The sequence below is a fragment of the Oncorhynchus nerka genome, linkage group LG27 (assembly GCF_034236695.1).
Source record: "Oncorhynchus nerka isolate Pitt River linkage group LG27, Oner_Uvic_2.0, whole genome shotgun sequence".
Classification (NCBI taxonomy): domain Eukaryota; kingdom Metazoa; phylum Chordata; class Actinopteri; order Salmoniformes; family Salmonidae; genus Oncorhynchus; species Oncorhynchus nerka.
This window is the reverse complement of record NC_088422.1, coordinates 52074561-52097595: the sequence shown is the minus strand read 5'-3', so window position 1 is coordinate 52097595 and position 23035 is coordinate 52074561. Positions and strand designations below refer to the sequence as shown.

Sequence of the window (23035 nt, the reverse complement as noted above, 5' to 3'; positions counted from 1 at the left end):
AACTCAATTGTGTCCTCGTCCCAGAGCGCTAAGAACCTTGGCGTGATCCTGGACAACACCCTGTCGTTCTCAAATAACATCAAGGCGGTGGCCCGTTCCTGTAGGTTCATGCTCTACAACATCCGCAGAGTACGACCCTGCCTCACACAGGAAGCGGCGCAGGTCCTAATCCAGGCACTTGTCATCTCCCGTCTGGATTACTGCAACTCGCTGTTGGCTGGGCTCCCTGCCTGTGCCATTAAACCCCTACAACTCATCCAGAACGCCGCAGCCCGTCTGGTGTTCAACCTTCCCAAGTTCTCTCACGTCACCCCGCTCCTCCGCTCTCTCCACTGGCTTCCAGTTGAAGCTCGCATCCACTACAAGACCATGGTGCTTGCCTACGGAGCTGTGAGGGGAACGGCACCTCAGTACCTCCAGGCTCTGATCAGGCCCTACACCCAAACAAGGGCACTGCGTTCATCCACCTCTGGCCTGCTCGCCTCCCTACCACTGAGGAAGTACAGTTCCCGCTCAGCCCAGTCAAAACTGTTCGCTGCTCTGGCCCCCAATGGTGGAACAAACTCCTCACGACGCCAGGACAGCGGAGTCAATCACCACCTTCCGGAGACACCTGAAACCCCACCTCTTTAAGGAATACCTAGGATAGGATAAAGTAATCCTTCTCACCCCCCTTAAAAGACCTAGATGCACTATTGTAAAGTGGCTGTTCCACTGGATGTCATAAGGTGAAAGCACCAATTTGTAAGTCGCTCTGGATAAGAGCGTCTGCTAAATGACTTAAATGTAAAATGTATGTAAATGATACGCCATCCTATCTGGTTTGCTCTTAGTGGGACTATCATTTATTTTTCAACAGGACAATGACCCAAACACACCTCCAGGCTGTGTAATGGCTATTTGATCAAGGAGAGTGATGGCGTGCTGCATCAGATGATCTGGCTTCAACAATTACCCGACCTCAACCCAATTGGGATAAGTTGGACCGCGGAGTGAAGGAAAAGCAGCCAACAAGTGCTCAGCATATGTTGGAACTCCTTCAAGACTGCTGGAAAAGCATTCCTCATGAAGCTGGTTGAGAGAATGTCAAGAGTGTGCAAAGGGTGGCTACTTTGAAGAATTTGTTTAACACTTTTTTTTGTTGTTTAATACATAATTCCATATGTGTTATTTCATACTTTGGATGTCTTCACTATTATTCTATAATGTAGAAAATACAGAAAAACCCTTGAATGAGTAGGTGCGTCCAAACTTTTGACTGGTACTGTATTTGAAAGAAAGCAAATACTATTTGAACTCCGGTCTGATCTCAATACACTATCTTTCATCATTCGCTCCTATCATATCACCAATATTCACCGCAGTGTTTGCTGGTTTTTGCCTGCCTGGTTTATCCATCCACACCTGAAGCAGGTTTGTTACATGGCTGTGTTTATGTGTGAATGTGATCCCAGGGCAGGAGTTGTGTGAGAGGGAGGCCCAGCTGCAGGAGCGGGCTGAGGAGCTGCTTACGCTGCAGGAGGAGCTGGGGGCGTGTCGGGCGGAGGTGCAGTGTATGCAGGAGGAGAGGAGGAGTGCCGAGAGCAGGCTGCAGGCCCAGAAGAGCTGCGAGCATGCCCACCAAGAGAAACCAAAGGAGACAGAGCAGGTGGGTCATAGGGATGGATGGATAGATGGTAGGGAGGGATATCTATGAATGGCTACTGGCTTTTCACCTAAACTTAGTGGATATCTACGTATTTTTCATTGTGGTACCATTTTAACCGGATGGTATCGTAGCGTCTGTCATCAGACTGTGGGTTGCGACGACTAAGGAGGAACTCATTTGGAACTCTGTTCCGGTGCACATTTTTTCATCAATGATCATTGGAAAAATAACGATTTCGCATCTTACTCATTTTCAGAAGGGGAGGGGACAGTTGGCCCATGCGTTGGCTGTGAGTTTCCGTTCAGGGGGTTGGAGACTTCGCTAGTCTCGTTAGTATCTTTTCTCCTACATCTTCCCCCAGAACCTAATCGAGCATCTGAAGCAATTTCAATTCTTCGTTTCCGAGATTAAGAAGAATGAAATGTGTCGCCCATAGTCTCTGTTGACATATTTAGGCAATCTGAGTGGCAAATTTGCAGGGATTAGGAGAAAGTGACTGGTAACAGGATAAATAATAATAATATTAAACAATATAGCAGCAGCATAAGTGGTATTGTGTGTGTGTGGGTAGAGACCTAGGTGGGAGTGGGCAGCTATTATCTAGCTGTTTAAAAGTCTCATTGCTTGGGGGTAGAAACGGTCTCGGAGCCTGTTGGTCCGAGCCCTGATACTCTGGTACCGCCTGCCGGAAGGAAGCAGAGAGAACAGTCTATAGAAGGGGTGGCTGGAGTTTTGGGAAATGTTTCGGGCCTTCCTCAGACACCGCTTGATATGCATGTCCTGAATGGCTGGGAGCTGGCCATGGTAGTGCAGGCTGCACAGGACAACAACCAGAAGTCCAGAGGCCTGCAGAAGGAGCTCGACACGGTGTCCAAGGAGATGATGGGCCTCAGAGACAATGTTCTGTCCATCTCCACTACAGAGTTAGTTACAGAGTTAGACCTTCAAATGTTAGACAGTGTACAAAACATTAGGAACACATTCTTGATACACACTGGAAACTGTTGAGCATGAAAACCCAGCAACATTGCAGTTCTTGACACACTCAAACCGATGCACCTGTTACCATACCCCATTCAAAGACACTTAAATATTTTATCTTGCCCATGCGCCCGGAGCACTTTCAGTACATAGTCTAACTCTGTGCCTGCTCGCCTCCCTACCACTGAGGAAGTACAGTTCCCGCTCAGCCCAGTCAAAACTGTTCGCTGCTCTGGCCCCCCAATGGTGGAACAAACTCCCTCACGACGCCAGGACAGCGGAGTCAATCACCACCTTCCGGAGACACCTGAAACCCCACCTCTTTAAGGAATACCTAGGATAGGATAAAGTAATCCTTCTCACCCCCCCCCCCCCCTCCCCCTTAAAAGACCTAGATGCACTATTGTAAAGTGGCTGTTCCACTGGATGTCATAAGGTGAAAGCACCAATTTGTAAGTCGCTCTGGATAAGAGCGTCTGCTAAATGACTTAAATGTAAATGTAAATGAAGTTGCATTCTGTTATGTAATCTGTTGTGTCCCTCAGCTGCGCAGTCAAGAGGGGGGCGAGAGCCGCCTGAGGGAGATCAAGGAAGCCATGCGTTGGCTGAAGACTGACGTCAAGGCAGAGCTGAACAGCGGGATGGTAGAGCTGCCCCTCGCGCCTGACCAAGATCCCTCCTCCTCAGACACTGACGATCACAAAGAGAACTACCCCCTCTACTCAACCCCAGCCGTGCCTAGGCTAGCCTGCAATCCTACTGTAATGCCTCAGCTTTGCTACCTTACATCTCTCCCTGTCATATCTAGTTTGTGCTGTACACACAAGTCTGTTAGCCTGGGTGCCAGTCTATTTCAAGCTCTTGCCAACACCTAATGGAATTGTTTAGCTTGACAATGACAAAGGCAAGAGCACAAACAGATCTGAGACCAGGCTTCAAGTCTGTATACAAAGCTTTTTTGAGCAATGCCCAATATTTGTGTCTGTGGTTAACTTTTGGTATTTGAGTTTAACATAGTTCCCTTTTCATCATACCTCATGCGAAATACCTTGTAACAAAGATTATTACAGAACCGCTGTTCTACCATCACTAGCAGGCAGAGGTCTTGCCTGTGTTCCTTAGATTGATGGGGTGTACAGTACAGTCTATGAATTCCTCTGAAGCGATGACAGGTCTGTGGTTCTCTGCATGTCTGTCTTCAGGATGAGCAGTGGAGGGGAGAGGTGCTAAGAGAGAGACTTCGACAGCAGGAGGACCTCCTGAAGGTACTACTACCCCAACGTGTCTTTACATTCCAGTATGCTTCATCTCATGTTGGACCAAAGTTCAATCAGGGCCATATCAAACGTCTCAAGAGTAGCCATGCTGATTTAGGATTAGTTCAACCTTTTAGATCACAATGAACACGTTGACATACTGTACAAGGGGTAGGGGAGCTTATCTGAGATCAGTACTCCTAATCTGAGATGATTGATAGCTACAGTGGGGCAAAAAAGTATTTAGTCAGCCACCAATTGTACAAGTTCTCCCACTTAAAAAGATGAGAGGACTGTAATTTTCATCATAGGTACACTTCAACTATGACAGACAAAATGAGGGGAAAAAATCCAGAAAATCACATTGTAGGATTTTTAATGAATTTATTTGCAAATTATGGTGGAAAATAAGTATTTGGTCAATAACAAAAGTTTCTCAATACTTTGTTATATACCCTTTGGCAATGACAGAGGTCAAACGTTTCTGTAAGTCTTTCACAAGGTTTTCACACACTGTTTCTGGTATTTTGGCCCATTCCTCCATGCAGATCTCCTCTAGAGCAGTGATGTTTTGGGGCTGTTGCTGGGCAGCACTGACTTTCAACTCCCTCCAAAGATTTTCTATGGGGTTGAGATCTGGAAACTGGCTAGGCCACTCCAGGACCTTGAAATGCTTCTTACGAAGCCACTCCTTTGTTGCCCGGGCGGTGTGTTTGGGATCATTGTCATGCTGAAAGACCCAGCCACGTTTCATCTTCAATGCCCTTGCTGATGGAAGGACGTTTTCACTCAACATCTCACGATACATGGCCCCATTCATTCTTTCCTTTATACGGATCAGTCGTCCTGGTCCCTTTGCAGAAAAACAGCCCCAAAGCATGATGTTTCCACCCCCATGCTTCACAGTAGGTATGATGTTCTTTGGATGCAACTCAGCATTCTTTGTCCTCCAAACACGACGAGTTGAGTTTTTACCAAAAAGTTCAATTTTGGTTTTATCTGACCATATGACATTCTCCCAATCTTCTTCTGGATCATCCAAATGCTCTCTAGCAAACTTCAGACAGGCCTGGACATGTACTGGCTTAAGCAGGTGGACACGTCTGGCACTGCAGGATTTGAGTCCCTGGCGGCGTAGTGTGTTACTGATGGTAGGCTTTGTTACTTTGGTCCCAGCTTTCTGCAGGTCATTCACTAGGTCCCCCCGTGTGGTTCTGGGATTTTTGCTCACCGTTCTTGTGATCATTTTGACCCCACAGGGTGAGATCTTGCGTGGAGCCCCAGATCGAGGGAGATTATCAGTGGTCTTGTATGTCTTCCATTTCCTAATAATTGCTCCCACAGTTGATTTCTTCAAACCAAGCTGCTTACCTATTGCAGATTCAGTCTTCCCAGCCTGGTGCAGGTCTACAATTTTGTTTCTGGTGTCCTTTGACAGCTCTTTGGTCTTGGCCATAGTGGAGTTTGGAGTGTGACTGTTTGAGGTTGTGGACAGGTGTCTTTTATACTGATAACAAGTTCAAACCGGTGCCTTTAATACAGGTAACGAGTGGAGGACAGAGGAGCCTCTTAAAGAAGAAGTTACAGGTCTGTGAGAGCCAGAAATCTTGCTTGTTTGTAGGTGACCAAATACTTATTTTCCACTATAATTTGCAAATATATTCATAAAAAATCCTACAATGTGATTTTTTTTCTCATTTTGTCTGAATATTACAGGCCTCTCATCTTTTTAAGTGGGAGAACTTGCACAATTGGTGGCTGACTAAATACTTTTTTGCCCCACTGTACATACAAATGGGTAGTGAAGTCCTATCCTATGTCATTCTTCATTCGTTTGACAGTTCTTAGAAAAAAATCAAATAACTTAATTGGATAGAGACAGAGAGGAAAGATGGAGAGTGTGCTGAAAGAGCGATGTGCCATATTCAAACCCATGTTGCATCAGTATATGTGATCCGGTGGCAGTGGCTTAGACCGCTAGACGACCCAGATGTATTTCTGTAGACATTATTTCAAGACAGATGTTTTTTTTTTTATTTAACCTACAGGAAAGGGAAGGCTGAACACGCCTCCATTCACATCGACAGGTCTGTAGTGGAGCGGTCGAGAGTTCCAAGTTCCTTGGTGTCCACATCACCAAGAAAGTCGTGAATTTATTTAACTAGGCAAGTCAGTTAAGAACAAATTCTTATTTACAATGATGGCCTACCCCGACCAAACCCGGACGACGCTGGGCCAATTGTGCGCCGCCCTATGGGACTCCGAATCACGGCCGGATGTGATACACCAAGGACTGTAGTGATGCCTCTTGCTCTGAGATGCAGTGCCTAAGACCACTGCGCCACTCGGGACCCACCACTTTAATTTGGTCCTATGTAGCAAAATTTGAAGTGGTGTTTTTTACATTAGATTAAAGTAGAGACTGAGCTAGAAAATTGTATATCATACACTGCAGTTGAGCAACAATGGGAAAGTAATTCTGCTTTGAAAGTTGATAAACTTGTAACCCCACTTTTGATAAAATGTCCCGTCCCCCATTCAGCACCGTTCACACCCTCTTAAGCCATAGCCTCACCCATCTCTTTAAGAATTTACATATGAGGCCATGTGCTAAATAGAGTGATTAAGGTAGTGTAGTAAACAACCAACGATTAAGACTAAAAGTGGGGAAAGTAGTAGTAAAAATACACTTCTCTAGTCCTTGGCCTAGATCCTAATCTGATTTTGGTGCAGGTCATGTTGTTTTTCACATTACCGTCTCTGGTAAACACACACTACATCAAATAAAATAACATGTATTTTGTCACATGCACAGGATACAGAAGGTGTAAACCCTACAGTGAAATGGTTACTTGCATAGTGGAGTATTTTGTTTAGACCCATAATCCCAGCCCATACTACCATGCATCATGCATTAATCTGCTGGAAGCTAAAGCTAACCAACTTGGTTAAATGTTAGCTAGCTAGCTAACATTAGGCTTATAACTAGCAATGAAAATGTATTTCTGAGATGCGATTAATATTAATACACAGCTCATACTGGCTAGCGAGCCAGCCAGCTAATGTTGCCTGCTAGCTAACAGTATGCTTAAACTTGCAATGAAAATGACTTTCTGACTAAATTTGAAATGTATAATATCTGAAAATGTAGCTAGACTCTTACCCGTATTCGTGGATGAACGCGTCTCCCTCTCTGTCATGGATGCCATTAGTTTGAACATGTAATCTGGAGACAGGGGTTTTATACAACAGCCTTCTGTGTTCTCTTTTCGACTCCCATCGCATTTGCAATCATACTCTGCTTCCACTGGGCAATTTCATGGATTTCAAAACTCTGTCAACTTCTTCCGCGACAACAATACTATTGAGCGCCGTTTCTTACCCATCACTGTCATCAGAAGACTCTACAATGTCTCGTTCAATATACAAAAAAATCTAAATTAGGGATTTCCTCATCGTCTGATTCATTTTCAGAGTCAGAGCGAGTCAGTGTGGCGCACGATCCCTCTCCAGAAAGTAGTTCATCACAACTTTTTCCCACTGATCTTTGTTGATAGTGGCTGTTAAATTCAGGGCAGCATTGTTGAGAGCAGTAGCCACACCTTTGCAGTTATTCATGATATCTTTAAAAAGATCCACAGTAGAAAGGATTATCTACACATACTGAGCAGCTCATGTTATGGAGAGAAGCAGCAGAGGGCGTGGCCCCCTATTCACATCAACGGGACAGTAGTGGAGAAGGTGGAAAGTTATGTTCCTCGGTGTACACATCATGGACAAACTGAAATGGTCCACCCACACAGACAGCGTGGTGAAGAACCTCAGGAGGCTGAAGAAATTTGGCTTGTCACCAAAAACACAAACTTTTACAGATGCACAATCGAGAGCATCCTGTCAGACTGTATCACCCCGCCTGGTACAGCAACTGCTCCACCCACAACCGTAAGGCTCTCCAGAGGGTAGTGAGGTCTGCATAACGCATCATCGGGGGCAAACTACCTGCCCTTCAGGACACCTACACCACCCGATGTCACAGGAAGGCCAAAAAGATCATCAAGGACAACAACCACCCGAGCCACTGCCTGTTCACCCCGCTATCATCCAGAATGCGAGGCCAGTACAGATGCATCAAAGCAGGGACTGTGAGACTGAAAAACAGCTTCTATCTCAAGGCCATCAGACTGTTAAACAACCATCACTAACATTGAGTGGCTGCTGCCAACATACTGACTCATCTCTAGCCACTTTAATATTGAAAAAAATGTATGTAAAAATGTATCACTAGTCATTTTAAACAATGCCACTTTATATAATGTTTACATACCCTACATTACTCATCTCATATGTATATACTGTACTCTATACCATCTACTGCATCTTGCCTATGCCATTCGGCCATCGCTCATTCATATATTTTTATGTACATATTCTCATTCATTCCTTTACACTTGTGTGTATAAGGTAGTTGTGAAATTGTTAGGTTAGATTTCTTATTAGATATTACTGCATGGTCGGAACTAGAAGCACAAGCATTTCGCTACATTCACATTAACATCTGCTAACCATGTGTATATGTCAACTTGATTTGAGCGTGCTACATGGCAAACCAATCCGAACTCATCTCTCGCCATGTCCAGCCCATCCATTATCTAGGGATAAGCCAATCATGGCTAGCGGGGTTCCTGTTTTGTTTTTGTTTTTCATGGCTAAACCAACAAAGCTCATAATTTAACAATTTATTTTACAGATGTCATACAAGTTTGTTATTAAGGCACATAAAAGTTCACATGTTCCAGAAGGCGTTTCAGACAAAAAACGCATTTTGATTAAAAAATAAAAATGTCTCTCCTGTGATGTAGTGACGTGTGACATACGCCTAGGTTTCTGGGTCACAGATGGGCAGGGAAGGCCTATCTATGCCATTCTTCATTTGTTTCTGACTGTTCTGTTGTCCTCGCCAGGCTCAGCTCGGCAGACGCATGTGGTCTCAGGAAGAGTTTCTGAGCCAGCGCAGGCAGCAGACCGAGGGGAGTCTATTGGGGCTGAGCAGACGAGTGGACAAGCTGGGCCAACTGCTCGGCAACTGCACCTCGGACTCCCTCTCTCTGAGCTCCTCTGAGCCCCCACTTAAACAAGGCTGTGTAAGTGTGAGCAAAAAGGGAAGGAACCCTTGTCTAATAGCACTTATAGCAGCTACATTCATCCATCAGTAAAGGAATTTGTGATATGCCATGGTACTGTTTACATTTATTTTAGAACCACCCTAATAGTTCATGTAGATTCCATTGTATCCATAAGCTACAAGTGGAAATCAGTTAACAATACAGTCTCGGTCTTAATCTGTTTAGCCAGATGCTCCAGAGAAATGGGGTCTCCAGGAGAGTGCGCAGGCGGAGGTGTCCCACAAACCTGTGAGACTGGATCCTACACTACTTGAGAAGTAGCCAGGCCCCAGGCTGCGTCCAGGCCTCTGACAGCCTCCCAGCCTCAGTGTAGGGTGAAGTTGCCCCTAGATGCTGATATTGGGTCTTCTTTGCATTTCCCCACTAATGGTTAAGGTTAGGATTGGGGGAGGGAAGCTGATCCTAGATCACTGCCTAGGGGAAACTTCACCTTAGAGCGTGAACAGTCATCCTTTCTGTTTGGTGTGGCATGCCTCAACATGATCCACCATCACAGCAATATTTACCCAGGGTGAAGAGGAACGGTCTCTCATCCATCCAAAGTGCACTTACTTGGCCTGTCAGCAGGATCATCAAGCAATATATATTTTTTTAAATGAATATATATATAAAACTATGCATTTGTGTGGCTTAAGTATTGTATCCTTAACATAGTTTCCACTACCTCAACTAGTTTGAGAAGTTTTTTGGGCAAATTTAATTACATTTTTGCCTATGAATATGCTTGTTTTTGTATGATATATTGGTATATTTTTTTACTTTTCAATATCAATGTCTCATTTATTTACAAGCTTTCCAGTCACGGTAGCATTTAATTCCTAGCATCCGGCTAATGCATGAAAATTCTGTTTGTTACAATCAATATGTTTTGTGGACTTCACTAGACATATGTTGCTCTCCGGTTTTGTGATTAAACAAAGGTGTGGTTGAATTTATTGTCTCGGCCTTGGGTCTATATATCAGGGTTTCAAGGCATATGAACTAACAGGTTATAGAGCAAGCAACGCAATTATCGCAACACATAGATTTTCATGGATTTTTTCCCTGGCTTGATTCCTCTGTGATTTTAACCCTGCACCACTACTACAACACAATCAAATTGTGCAACATCTGCCGGGTTGTGTTACTTCGCCCAATATCATTATTAAGGTGATAGGGCCACAAGTGGTTTGAAGCGCGTGCACCCAGGGGGAATTGACTTCCAAAATAAAGTGAAAAAGCAAAAAAGTGATGTCATTACTGTAGTTAGCTAAATTGAATATGTAAATTCCTTGAGACATATATTTTAAGATACCTTATTGGAATTATGAAAAATCACCCTGAAAATGTACCTGTCCTTCAAATGAGGGGGAACTATTTTACCAGACGCCATTCTGCTGCCCAGTTGTGATAGCTAATGGTTGAAGTATCACTGCGCAGGTCCGTGTGGACAACGTAAGTCCCTACAACGCGCAATTCTGTCGGGGGTACGCCAAATAAAATTGTGATTCACAAAAAAATACATTCCTTCACATTTTCAAACAGGCCATTTACATTTTCCAACGGGGCTATACATTTGGGTGAGGTTTTTTTTTCTCACCTGAGTAGCCTCGTTTCAATGCCAAAAACAAAATTAAACTATAGTGTTAAATAACTACACAACGTAAAATACAGGTAGCCTAGTCAAATAATTAACATCCAATCACATTAACCGTTACTCTCTCGCGGGAATTCCATATGTAGCTGCAGCGCATTCCGTTTGCTCGAAAAAGGATGAATGGTTTAAAAAAAGTAAGGCAGACGTCCATAGAAACACTTACCAGCTCTACTGGTAGTACTGCTACTACCGCAGTACTGCACCTGTCAACGACGCAAGTTGTTCTGCTTCCACGCGCACATTCAATGCTAGCATCAGGAGTTCAACATTTGTTGTTAGCCCAGCTAGCATGGACACAGTTGTGCATCTGATGCAGCCGAAGAGCTACTGCCCCCTTACCCGGGAAAGCACTAAACAACAGACAGGGACATTGGACCATCGAAGAGACGCAAATATAATGAGAACTACATTGATTTGAGGTTCACTTATATTGGGACTAGTGCCTTTCCTCAGCCACAGTGCAAAAGTACTATCTCACAATCCGATGAAACCTTTACACTTGCGCAGACATTTAGAAACAAAACATGCCATATTGAAAAATAAGCCAAGGGAGATTTTTTGAGCGAAAATGTATGACTTTCGAGTAGTAAGACATATAAAAGCAACATAAACCATTAGTAAGAAGGGGGTAAAAGCGTCTTATATGGTGAGCTACCGAGTGGCTAGGACAGACAAGCCCCATACTGTTGTGGAGGACTTAATTATTCCTGTTGCTGCGGATATGGCTGGGGGAAAAGGCCCAAAAAAACTATACAGATGCAGACAGAAGAGCTCCAACTTCTTAATCATAGCCTCAATTTTGTCCTGCACATTGAATATAGTTGTGGAATGTCCCTGTAATCCTAGATTCAGATCACTCAGGTGAGAAAAAAACATCACCCAGATAGGACAGTCGTGTGAGAAACTAGTACAACTTCTCACACGACTGTCCTATCTGGGTGATATTTTTTTCTCACCTGAGTGATCTGAATCTAGGATTACAGGGACATTCCACAACTATATTCAATGTGCAGGACAAAATTGAGGCTATGATTAAGAAGTTGGAGCTCTTCTGTCTGCATCTGTATAGTTTTTTTGGTCCTTTTCCATCAAACAACACAGTTTCACGACGCATCAGTGACATGGTAGATGTTTTGAAACAATTACTGTTTTGCATACAAGTCAGTTAATTCTATGCGTTACAGCTGGATGAGTCAGCGTGCCTGGCACAGCTCCTGGTATATTTCCGTTACATTTATGAGGGGTCAATTAAGGAGGACATCCTCTTCTGCAAACCACTGGAAGCCAGGACAACAGGATATGATATTTTTTAAGTACTGGGCAGCTTTGTGACATCGAATGGACTTTGGTGGTCAAGATGTGTTGGTATCTGTACTGATGGTGCAAAAGCCATGACAGGGAGACATAGTGGAGTGGTAACGCGCGTGCAAGCAATTGCCCCCTATGCCACTTGGGTACACTGCAGCATCCACCGAGATGCTCTTGCTGCCAAGTGAATGCCTGGCGGCTTGAAATATGTTTTGGACACTACAGTGAAAATGGTTAACTTTGTTAAAGCAAGGCCCCTGAATGTATTTTCGGCACTATGCAATGATATGGGTAACACTTTTACAACATACAGAAGTGCGCTGGTTATCAAGAGGCAAAGTATTGACACTTTTAATTGAGAGATGAGTTTAAAGTGTTCTTTACTGACCATAAATTTAAATTGCCTGACCACTTGTACTAGTTTCTCACACGACTGTCCTATCTGGGTGATGTTTTTTTCTCACCTGAGTGATCTGAATCTAGGATTACAGGGACATTCCACAACTATATTCAATGTGCAGGACAAAATTGAGGCTATGATTAAGAAGTTGGAGCTCTTCTGTCTGCATTAACAAGGACACCACACAGGTCTTTCCATCATTGTATGATTTGTTTGTGTGCAAATGAACTCAAGCTTATGGACAATGTCAAATGTGATATAGCGAAGCACCTGAGTGAGTTGGGTGGGCAATTACGCAGGTATTTTCCCGAAACGGATGAAACAAACAACTGGATTCGTTATCCCTTTAATGCCCTGCCTCCAGTCCACTTACCGATATCTGAACAAGAGAGCGTCAATTAAATTTAATCAGAAGTCAATGCCAGATTTCTTGATTGGGCATTGCTCCAGAGTATGCTGCCTTGGCAAATCGCACTGTTAAGACACAGCATGAAAACTAAATACAGGCACAGACTGGAAAATTATTTAAGACAAACTCTCTCCAATACAACCCAACATTGCAGAGTTATGTGCATCCTTTCAAGCACACTCTTTTCATTAACCTGTGGTGAGTTATTCACAATTTTTGATGAACAAATAAGGTTTAATATGTAAGATGGTTGAAGTTATTATTATTTGTGCCCTGGTCCTATAAGAGCTCTTTGTCACTTCCCACGAGCCGGGTTGTGACGACAACTCACTCATTCTTGTGTTTAATAAATGTATTGTATAGTGTGTGTGGCAGGCTTACAATGATGTCAAAAAACATTTAAGAGTGCGCTGACCCAGATGCTAGAGGGGGTATGCAGCTGGAGGTTGAATGTTTGAAGGGCTATAAAAAGTTTGGGAACCACTGATATAAGGAAATCAGTCAATTGAAATGTATTCATTAGGCCCTACTCTTTGGATTTTACATGACTGGGCAGGGGCTCAGCCATAGGTGGGTCTGGGAGGGCATAAACCCACCCACTGGGCAGCCAAGCAGAATTAGTTTTCCCCCACAAAAGGGCTTTATTACATACAGAAATACTCAGTTTCATCAGCTGTCCGGCTGGCTGGTCTCAGAAGAAGCTGGATGTGGAGGTCCTGGGCTGGCATGGTTACACGTGGTCTGAGGTTGTAAGGCCGGTTGGATGTTCTGCCAAATTCTCTAAAATGACATTGGAGGCGGTTTATAGTGGAGAAATTAACATTCAATTCTCTGACAACAGCTCTGGTGGACATTCCTGCAGTCAGCATGTCAGCACACTTCCTCAAAACATGAGACATCTGTGGCATCGTAGAGTGGCCTTTTATTGTCCCCAGGACAAGGTGCACGTAATGATCATGCTGTTTTATCAGCTTCTTAATATGCCACACCTATCAGGTGGCTGCGTTGTCATTGCAAAGGAGAAAAGCTCACTAACGGGGATGTAAACAAATTTGTGCACACAATGAGAGAAATAAACATATTTGGCGTATGGAATATTACTGGGATCTTTTATTTCAGCACATGAAACATGGGACCAACATTTTACTTGTTGCATTTATTTTTTTGTTCAGTATAGATACGTACCGAGTCATCTTTAAAGGGAAAGATGCACATCCCTAGTTACCACACACAAGATTGTCCTTAATCCAGAAGAAAATCTAATTACAGAAAGCTCAACTGAGATTAAGAGTTGTTTATCCATAAATATTTTACCATGGTTAAAGAGGTGGTCCTTCGAAGCAAGTATTATTACACAGAAACTTTTTATAATCTGGTTTTGTCAAGAGCATCTGTGCTTAGATTCACAAGAGTATAAAGAATGTACAATAATGGTTATCTAAATAAAGTAATTCAATAATGAAAGTACATTATGCAAACTCAATTGTACATTTGCTCAAGACAATTTTTTTTACATTAATCAAAGAAAATCATTACAAACAGAAATGGCTAGCCATCAGTGAACCAATTCCAACACGTAAGATTTTTGACCAGGGACCATATGTGTCAAGCCTATCAGAGTAAGAGTGTGGATCCAGGATTAGTTTAGCCTTTTAGATCATAATGAATAAGACTACATGGACAGGGTGGGACCTGATCCTAGATTCTCTCCCACTCAGCTGCTTTGTGAATATGAGACTAGGCTTACGTGATGGAGCTACATTTAATGAGACCAATTTAAATCCTTTTCAACACTTCCAAGGAGACCGCATGGGGAAAAGCACCACAACTAATATTAGCCAGTCTCTTCATGCCACCAAAAAACTTGAGTGAAAGGCGGACTGGACCAGTCTTTTTACAGTGCATCGAGCTTTGAGAAATTGCATTACAGTTGTATCTTCTAAGCCCATTTTCAAGATAACACCACTGCTGCGTTGCGATACAGATTGAACATAACACACTAACACCTCTGCTGGGAAAAAAAAAAAGCCTTCAGAATCATAGCTCGACATCTCTCCAACTAAGAAATCAAGTACATCAGTGATGTCAAGGTAAATGGAAAAGTAAATATGGAATGACTTCAATGAAAGATTAGTAAGAAAAATATATTTCACAAAACATGAGAAACTTAAGCTCTCTACAGAATGCACCACGTGTGGTCATCCCAATGTGGAGATTATTGTTGTGAAATGGTTGAGGAATGAGCTTTCCTATCCTCTGGGGTGTATTCATTAGTGCAAAACGATTTGCATTAGAAAACATTTTGCAACAAAAACAAGGGTTTGTTATTGGACAAATTCAGGTAGGTCCTTATCCATTTGCTTTCATTTGGTTCATAGTGTATATTCCAGAGGAATCTGGTGGAGGAAGAGTTCATTGTAAAGTCTGGAATGGAATCGTAACATCAATCAACTTGTTTGACTCCGTTCCATTTCTACCATTAAAATGAGCCCGTCCTCCTATAGGGCCTGCCACCAGCCTCCTCTGGAATACACCCCTGCTAAGACATGAAGAAAAGGGACAGGAACCGCTTTAGGTGAGTAGCTAAGATATCTGCGTGGCTCAGACAGCGCTCCTCGATGCTCCATTACAAGAAGGGAATGAATCTGGTGTTATTAGAATCGGAACAAACCAGACAAAAAAATACAACATATTTTTGTGCCTTTGAATGAGGTATGGTAGTAGGTGTCAAGAACTGCAACGTTACTGGGTTTTTCATGCTCAACCGTTTCCCTTGTGTATCAACAATGGTCCACCAACCAAAGGACATCCAGCCAACTTGACAAAACTGTGGGAAGCATCGAGTCAACATGGGCTAGCATCCTTGTGGAAAGCTTGACACATTGTAGAGTCCATGCCCCAACAAAGTGAGGCTGTTCTGGGGGCAAAAGCGGGTGCAGCTCAATATTAATGTGTCCCTAATGTTTTGTACAATCTGTGCATATGATCTGAAGAGAGGCAGTAAAATATATCAAAATATAGTTATGAATCTAATATTGAAATGTTTGCCTATTGAATTTTCAGAACGGCGTTCTACATTAGTCTGCGTAACAAGTTAACACTAAATTAGGCAAAAACAATCACAGAGAGAATGATATGGGGGGTGTGATCAAGAGGGTCGCATCCCAAATGCCGCAATATTACCTATGCAGTGCACGACTTCTGACCAGTCCTTTGGGTACAATTTGGGATGCAAGCAGTGAGATGAAGTCCCTGAGATTACATCAATCAAAGGGAGAGGTGCATTGCTGAACCACCTCACAACCTCAGCTCACTAGCTAAGTCCTACTAAAGTGCCCCAGGGGACATAGGAATAGGAATAATACAAAGCCACGGGCTGAGCAGGATGACCAATTTTCACAGCCACCATAGATCCACATACAATACTCCCATTTGAGTCACAGCTGGAGTGGGCATCCGAGATGTCTCACTGATCAGAATCTCTACTGATGGGGTGTATTCATTGAACAATTAGGTTTTTCCCTCCCTGTTTGCTTCCGTATAGTTTCTAGTGAAAACCCCCCTGCTGGAGCTCCATCTCCACCGAAACGGCCTCCAGACCACATCACAAAAAGTGCAAAGATTTCTCTTGGACTCCAACGCCAGTGTTCTGTCTAATTTTCCAATAGTACATGCTACAGGTCAGACCTCTCTCATTGAGGCACCTAAGAAATTTGACAATTTGGTCTTTCACACGCTCATATTCTACATGATACTGTACCCATCATTTCCCACTAATGTTCATTAAAATAAATGGGTACAAAAATAACAAATATTTTATATTAATTATATCGAACAAAAAGTAAATCCAACGTAATTCCAAGACGGATAAAACCTCCGGAAACGTTTAAAAAGAATGAACAATTTGGTAAATGGTTATACACCTTGAGTGAATCATGCATCCATTATCTTTGGTATCTGTGCCTGTTTGCTGAGTATTTTGCAGCCACTCTTAATAATTTAATTTGAATTAAAACAGTACTACATTCAAAACACCACAAGAGTGATGAATCATTCCATTTATAGTTATACACATCATGGTTTCTTCTGTGGATAGAAAAAGGCATTTTCTTCAGTAGAGCAGCCAGCCAGCCACAAAGGCCTATTTCTCTGTTGCTGTGTTCTAGTCACAATGTGTGACCCATGAAGCTTGCTCATCTCATCATAGGTGCTGGGTGCACTGGGTTATGTAGGCTATGGGGACATACAGCATAGCCGTGTGAGATAGATACGGGGAGACAGAGAGAGAAAGAGAGAGATGAGAGGGAGATGGCTGGGAATGGTATAATGCCCATCCCTGGCTCAGAGCCTACTGGGACTGTCATGTCAGTGCCTTGGTGGAGGCATGTGGGCTCCTGGGTGGTAGAGGGAGGCTGTGGCACAGGGGGCAAAGGTCAGCTGGAGGGTCAGTGGGTGGGGTCATTAGCAGCTGCAGCTTTCCTTCTGAGGCTGCGGTTCACTGGTCAGCCGTCCGCCCTGCGGGGCGGAGGGCTTGTGCTGGACACCAGACTCGGCGGCGTTCAGGTCCAGGCTTCCGTCCTGAATGTTCTGGTAGATCTTCTTGGCTGCCTCCAGGAACGCGTCCTCCACATTCTCACCCCTGGGTTACAGGAAAACAACAGACTCAGGCACAATAGACTGACTAGTCCCCTAGTAACTTCAATGCACTCTTTTATGCAAGTGAACACATTTGGGTGTGTTAACTTACGTCTTTGCACTAGCCTCTAGGAACAATAGACCTACAAAAACAAAAGACTGAATTAGGTTCATAAGAAAAGTTTTTGCAAATAGAAAGTGATTGTTCCAACTTTGATTTCCCATGATCTACAGTACATGGAGATCTGCAGTGATAAATCTTACCGTTCTCCTCAGCAAACTGCTTAGCCTCCTCATAGGTTACATCTCGCTGGGCCTCCAAGTCTGCCTTGTTACCAATAAGAATGATCACCTGGGGAGATAGCACACAGGCCAGGGTTGTCATGGCAGCATGGAAATATACAACTGTCTTGTAAAGACATCCCACAGTCTGATCAGGAGTTCAGATTTCCAGCTGGCTGACTCACAGTATTAGGGTTGGTGAGGTTTCTAGCATCAGTCAGCCAGCTGCTAAGGTGGTTGTATGTGCTTCTCCTACAGGAAAGGACAAGATAACATTTGAAACCATAACAATAATAGAATTTCAGTTCAAATGTACAAAGACATAATACCAGATAAGTCATTGTGAATACAAGACAATGGAAATTGAACAAAAGGTTAAATGGGGTTACTGAATCCATGCTAATTCTCAACACTCAAATGCTGGGCACCTTATGGGCTGGTTTGTCGAAACCCAAATTTTGCATAGGCCTGGATTTAAAAAGCACTTTAAATTGACATTCTCCATTAAACATGCTTTTTAGTCCAGGGCTTAATCTGTGAGGCTAGATAAATAATCAATTTAATAGTCGCCAGAGCCGGCGTTATGGGCGGGCCTTAAGGGGCCTGGTCCGCTCTACCGTATCCCCTTGCCCGTCCAAATCAAATATAGATAATTTATTTAAAACGGGACACGAGCCGACAGAAAGACGCATCAATCTCATAAGTCAACCGAACCAGCATTCCTCTATCTCAGTGTGTGGCCCGTGTATGTGATGCTGTCTGGACAAAAATACTATGGCATGTCATACTCTTTTTGTCCAGACAGCACCAGATACACTATATATATATATATATATATATATATATATATATATATATATATATATATATATATATACACACACAATATATATATATATATATACACACACACACACACAAGTATGTAGACACCCCTTCAAATTAATGGATTTGGCTATTTCACCCACCTCCGTTGCTAACAGGTGTATAAAATTGAGCACACATCCATGCAATCTCCATAGACAAACATTGGCAGTTGAATGGCCTTACTGAAAAGCTCAGAGACTTTCAATGTGGGACAGTCATAGGATGCCACCTTTCCAACAAATCAGTTCTTCACATTTTTGCCATGCTAGAGCTGCCCCGGTTAACTATAAGTGCTCTTATTTTGAAGTGGAAACATCTAGGAGCAACAACGGCTAATCCGTGAAGTGGTAGGCCACACAAGCTCACAGAACGGGACTGAAGCACGTAAAAATTGTCTGTCTTCAGTTGCATCACCCACTACCGAGTTCCAAACTGCCTTTCGAAGCAATGTCAGCACAAGAACTGTTTGTCGGGAGCTTCATGAAATGGGTTTCCATGGCCAAGCAGCCGCACACAAGCCTAAGATCACCATGCGCAATGCCAAGTGTGGTCTGGAGTGGTGTAAAGCTCACCGCCATTGGACTCTGGAGCAGTGGAAATGCATTCTCTGGAGTGATGAATTACGCTTCACCATCTGGCAGTCCAATAGACGAATCTGGGATTGGTGGATGCCAGGAGAACGCTACCTGCCCAAATGCATAGTGCCAACTGTAAAGTTTGGTGGATGACTAATGGTCTGGGGCTGTTTTTCATGGTTTGTACTAGGCCCTTTAGTTTCAGTTAACAGAAATCTTAACACTACAGCATACAATGACATTCTAGACCAGGGGTTGGCAACCCTGTTCCTGGAGTGCCGCAGGTATTGCAAGATTTTGTTCCAGCTAGGCACCACACTTGACCAACTGAGCTAATTGATCAGTTCAATGATTGCCTAAATTCAACACACCTGGTCTTCCAGGTCAGTTAAATCAAAACCATGAAGTGCCTGCCTCACTCCAGGGACCAGGGTTGCCTACCCCTTTTCTAGACAATTCTGTGCTTCCAACTTTGTGGCAACAGTTTGGGGAAGGCCCTGTCCTGTTTCAGAATGACAATGCCCCTGTACACAAAGCGAGGATAATACAGAAATGTTTGTCAAGATTGGTGTGGAAGAACTTGACTGGCCTGCACAGAGGCCTGACCTGAACTCCATCGAACACCTTCGGCAGGAATTGGAAGGACGACTGCGAGCCAAGCCTAATCGCCCAACCTCACTAATGCTCGTGGCTGAATGGAGGCTGTTATAGCAGCAAAAGGAAGGGACCAACTCCATATTAATGCCCATGATTTTGTAATGAGATGTTCGACAAGCAGGTGTCCACATACTTTTGGTAATGTAGTGTATATCCAACAATAACAAACTAATGAAAATGGTTGTGTTATTTGGGGGAAAAAATGTAATCGTATTCTAATGTTACCTAAGACCTTCATAAACACAACCAAATTATTATATTTGCGATAGCATATATGAAATGTATTAATAACACTGTTAGAATGTTGCAATCAGAATGACTGCTCATTAGCTTGAAGGGGGGGGGTCCCTCGAAGCAAAGCAGTTCTAGCGTAAAACATTTTTGTCCCCTTATGGAAATCCAACGCCCGTCCAACTGCTTAGTTCTGGTGCTGGCCCTGATAGTCACTTCAAGTAAAGCCCAGCTGAGATCCTGGCCTACCTGGTGATGTCATAGACCATGAGTGCCCCTGCTGCTCCCCTGTAGTAGCTGCGTGTGACGGCCCTGAAGCGCTCCTGTCCCGCAGTGTCCCAGATCTGCAGTTTGATCTTCTGGCCGCTCACCTCGATTATCCTTGTGCCAAACTCGACTCCAATAGTGTGGGGGCAGTCTGCCATGACTGTTGGGAAAACAGGCCCTATTAGCTTACTAAAAGTATCTATTGAAGAGAGTATCTTGAGTGCAGTGCACATTTCTTGGTTTGTTAACAGAGGTGTATTCACTAGGAACCAAACTAAAGTAAACAGGAGGGTCTAATCCCAATTTGTCCAATAAATCATATTCTTCATGGTGACTTGCCTGTATTCTGTTTGTATATTAATGTAAATGTACTTGGCAAATAAAAGGTCATTATGATACTGAATAAACACTTGATTTTGTTGTAAAATGTTTTGCTAGTGTGCATTAATGAATACATCCCTGGATTATGTAACCTTGAATGGAAAGTAAACTATGTAAACATGCAGTGGTACAGTAACATGATTGTGTACAGTCTTCCATAAAGGAGACACCACTGCTTTTTAGACCATACTCACATTTATTTTCTGTGAACTGGTGAAGCAGGCATGATTTCCCTACACCCATATCCCCTGTAGTGGGAGAAAACAAAGCAATATAGGCAATGCTTACAATTATTCAAAGGCTTATATGAAACAGTGATGTTGAAGATTTATGGGAAGAGTGTTGTAGTTGGGCTCATTTATAAAAGAGGATAAGTATGTACACTTAAGCAGTATTCTCATCTCATGAGACATCAACTAACATTCAGATTCATTTCAGTGAGCTATGTAAAATATGGGAATCCACTTACCAATAATAATGTATTTGAAGATGTAGGAGTAGTTGTATGGAGCAGTAGTCATTTCGGCTCTTGAATAAAGAAAGGAACGTCAATTTTAATGAAACTTTCTAGCTAGCAATAACACCAACCAGAATGTAAACTATAAACAACCATGCCACAGCCTGAGGCCCATTACAACAGTCAAGCTCGAATTGAAAACCATAAACTAGCTATAACGTTAGCTAGCTAGTCAGCAAACCAATACATTTTCTCGTCATCTACCCTATGCCATAATAAACATATTGCGAACTGCAAATTCACTTTGGCTATCTACTCCGATTTCAGAGCACTCTCGTCAGTGTGCCAGAGCACAGAAAACCTGATGAATTTATGAACGCTCAACACCGGTTGAATAAAAACGTAATTAACGTGTTGCCAACAGCACAGCAACAGCCACCAACTGCTAGGGTGAGTAAAATGGTCAGTGTGAGCTGTTATCTCAGTTAGTTTGGGTGCTTGACTGCCGTTGTGAAGTTAGAACACTCGGACCCTATTCTTCCGCCAGAGCGTCCAGTGTGCACTCTGAACGCTCATTTACGAACGGACAATCTGACAACACTGAATTTAAAAACGCCCAGAGCGCACTCTGGCACTCAAAAGTCAATTTACGAACACACCCTAAGTTAAGCCTATTCGATTGTTGAAAATGTGGTGCTAGCTAGATCAGAGGAAAAGGACGAAACAGTAATGTAATGGGGAAAACCTAGCGTTCTACATTGGCAATTGTAACGTTGGCCAAAGGGAACTCCCATTCAGTTGCTAGCTAGTTAGCTAGCTGACTCTTGCTCAAGTTAGCATTAGCTAGCTAACGTTACGCATTTAGCTAATTTAAAGTAACGTTGAGCGGTACCAAACTTGAATTCCCCAATTTCAGATAAACATGATACATGTCTTTGTTTTACCTTGTATTTGAATACTTATCTAGCAGTCTAACCCGGCGATCTGATAAATCGGTCCTTTTAAGAGGCTTTCACAATTCTTCATCAATAACAGCTAGCGCAACCAAGTTCAGCTGTATACCGCAACCTACTGGACAGGAGTACACTCAGCTAAAGCTGCACGGATATGGAAGTGATCATTTTTTCCCATGGGGTTTTTCCAATGATGTGTAAATTATGTGATAATGTGTATAAATGACACTGTTGGGGAAGCTACTCTGAAAAGACCGTTTAAAAAACTACCAGTTACTTCACTCTGAAAGAAGTTAAGCTAGGCTTTAGTGGCCAATCCTCAAAAATGGCTTTAGTTTTTGAGATACCCCTACCAAATGTAGAACAAAACACAACCATCTTTTAAAAAAAATCTCTGTCTCTCATTTATGAAATGGATTGTTGTGAAAAATATTTGACTGCAAAAGGGGTGACATTTATAGATATTGGGACACACACCCTAAACTCAAAACATGCAGGATAATGCCTGGCTGGAGGGGGGCACAAATTACATTTACATTACATTTAAGTCATTTAGCAGACGCTCTTATCCAGAGCGACTTACAAATTGGTGCATTCACCTTATGACAAATCAAATTTTATTTGTGTTAAAACATTGATTTCTTACAAGGATTTTATAAGCTTCCGGGTTGGAGTCCCGTTCCTTGAAAGCAGCAGCTCTACTCTTTAGCTTAGTGCGGATGTTGCCTGTAGTCCATGGCTTCTGGTTGGGGTATGTACATACAGTCACTGTGGGGACGACGTCATCGAGGCACTTGTTGATGAAGCCAGTGACTGTGGTGTACTCCTCAATGCCATCGTAAGATTCCCAGAACATATTGCAGTCTGTGCTAGCAAAACAGTTATGTAGCTTAGCATCTGCTTCATCTG

At 43.0% G+C, this 23035-nt stretch overlaps 2 protein-coding genes across 9 annotated transcripts in view; one reads left to right on the top strand and one right to left on the bottom strand.

Moving 5' to 3' along the window:
- cntrl (centriolin) overlaps positions 1–9999 on the top strand; it is a 121829-nt gene extending 111830 nt beyond the window's left edge. For 7 of the 8 annotated variants that reach the window (XM_029638573.1, XM_029638571.1, XM_065011772.1 and 4 more), the window contains 5 exons: positions 1455–1648; positions 3175–3390; positions 3832–3894; positions 8847–9026; positions 9234–9999. In XM_029638573.1, coding sequence (XP_029494433.1) covers positions 1455–1648; positions 3175–3390; positions 3832–3894; positions 8847–9026; positions 9234–9329 — 749 coding nt within the window. In that variant the 3' untranslated portion in view covers positions 9330–9999. Of the gene's footprint in view, positions 1–1454; positions 1649–3174; positions 3391–3831; positions 3895–5933; positions 6050–8846; positions 9027–9233 lie in introns of those variants that run through there. The other variant, XM_029638572.2, reaches the window with a different exon arrangement.
- A 3914-nt stretch (positions 10000–13913) lies between these two features.
- rab14 (RAB14, member RAS oncogene family) lies at positions 13914–22252 on the bottom strand. The gene is made up of 8 exons (XM_029638565.2): positions 22118–22252; positions 21186–21244; positions 20911–20964; positions 20318–20495; positions 17924–17990; positions 17721–17808; positions 17569–17599; positions 13914–17460 (listed from the first exon to the last, which is right to left on the bottom strand). The coding sequence occupies exons 2-8, from the start codon at positions 21235–21237 to the stop codon at positions 17283–17285; spliced, it is 648 nt and encodes a 215-aa protein (XP_029494425.1). The 5' UTR covers positions 21238–21244; positions 22118–22252; the 3' UTR covers positions 13914–17282.
- Between the last annotated feature and the right edge of the window lie 783 nt (positions 22253–23035).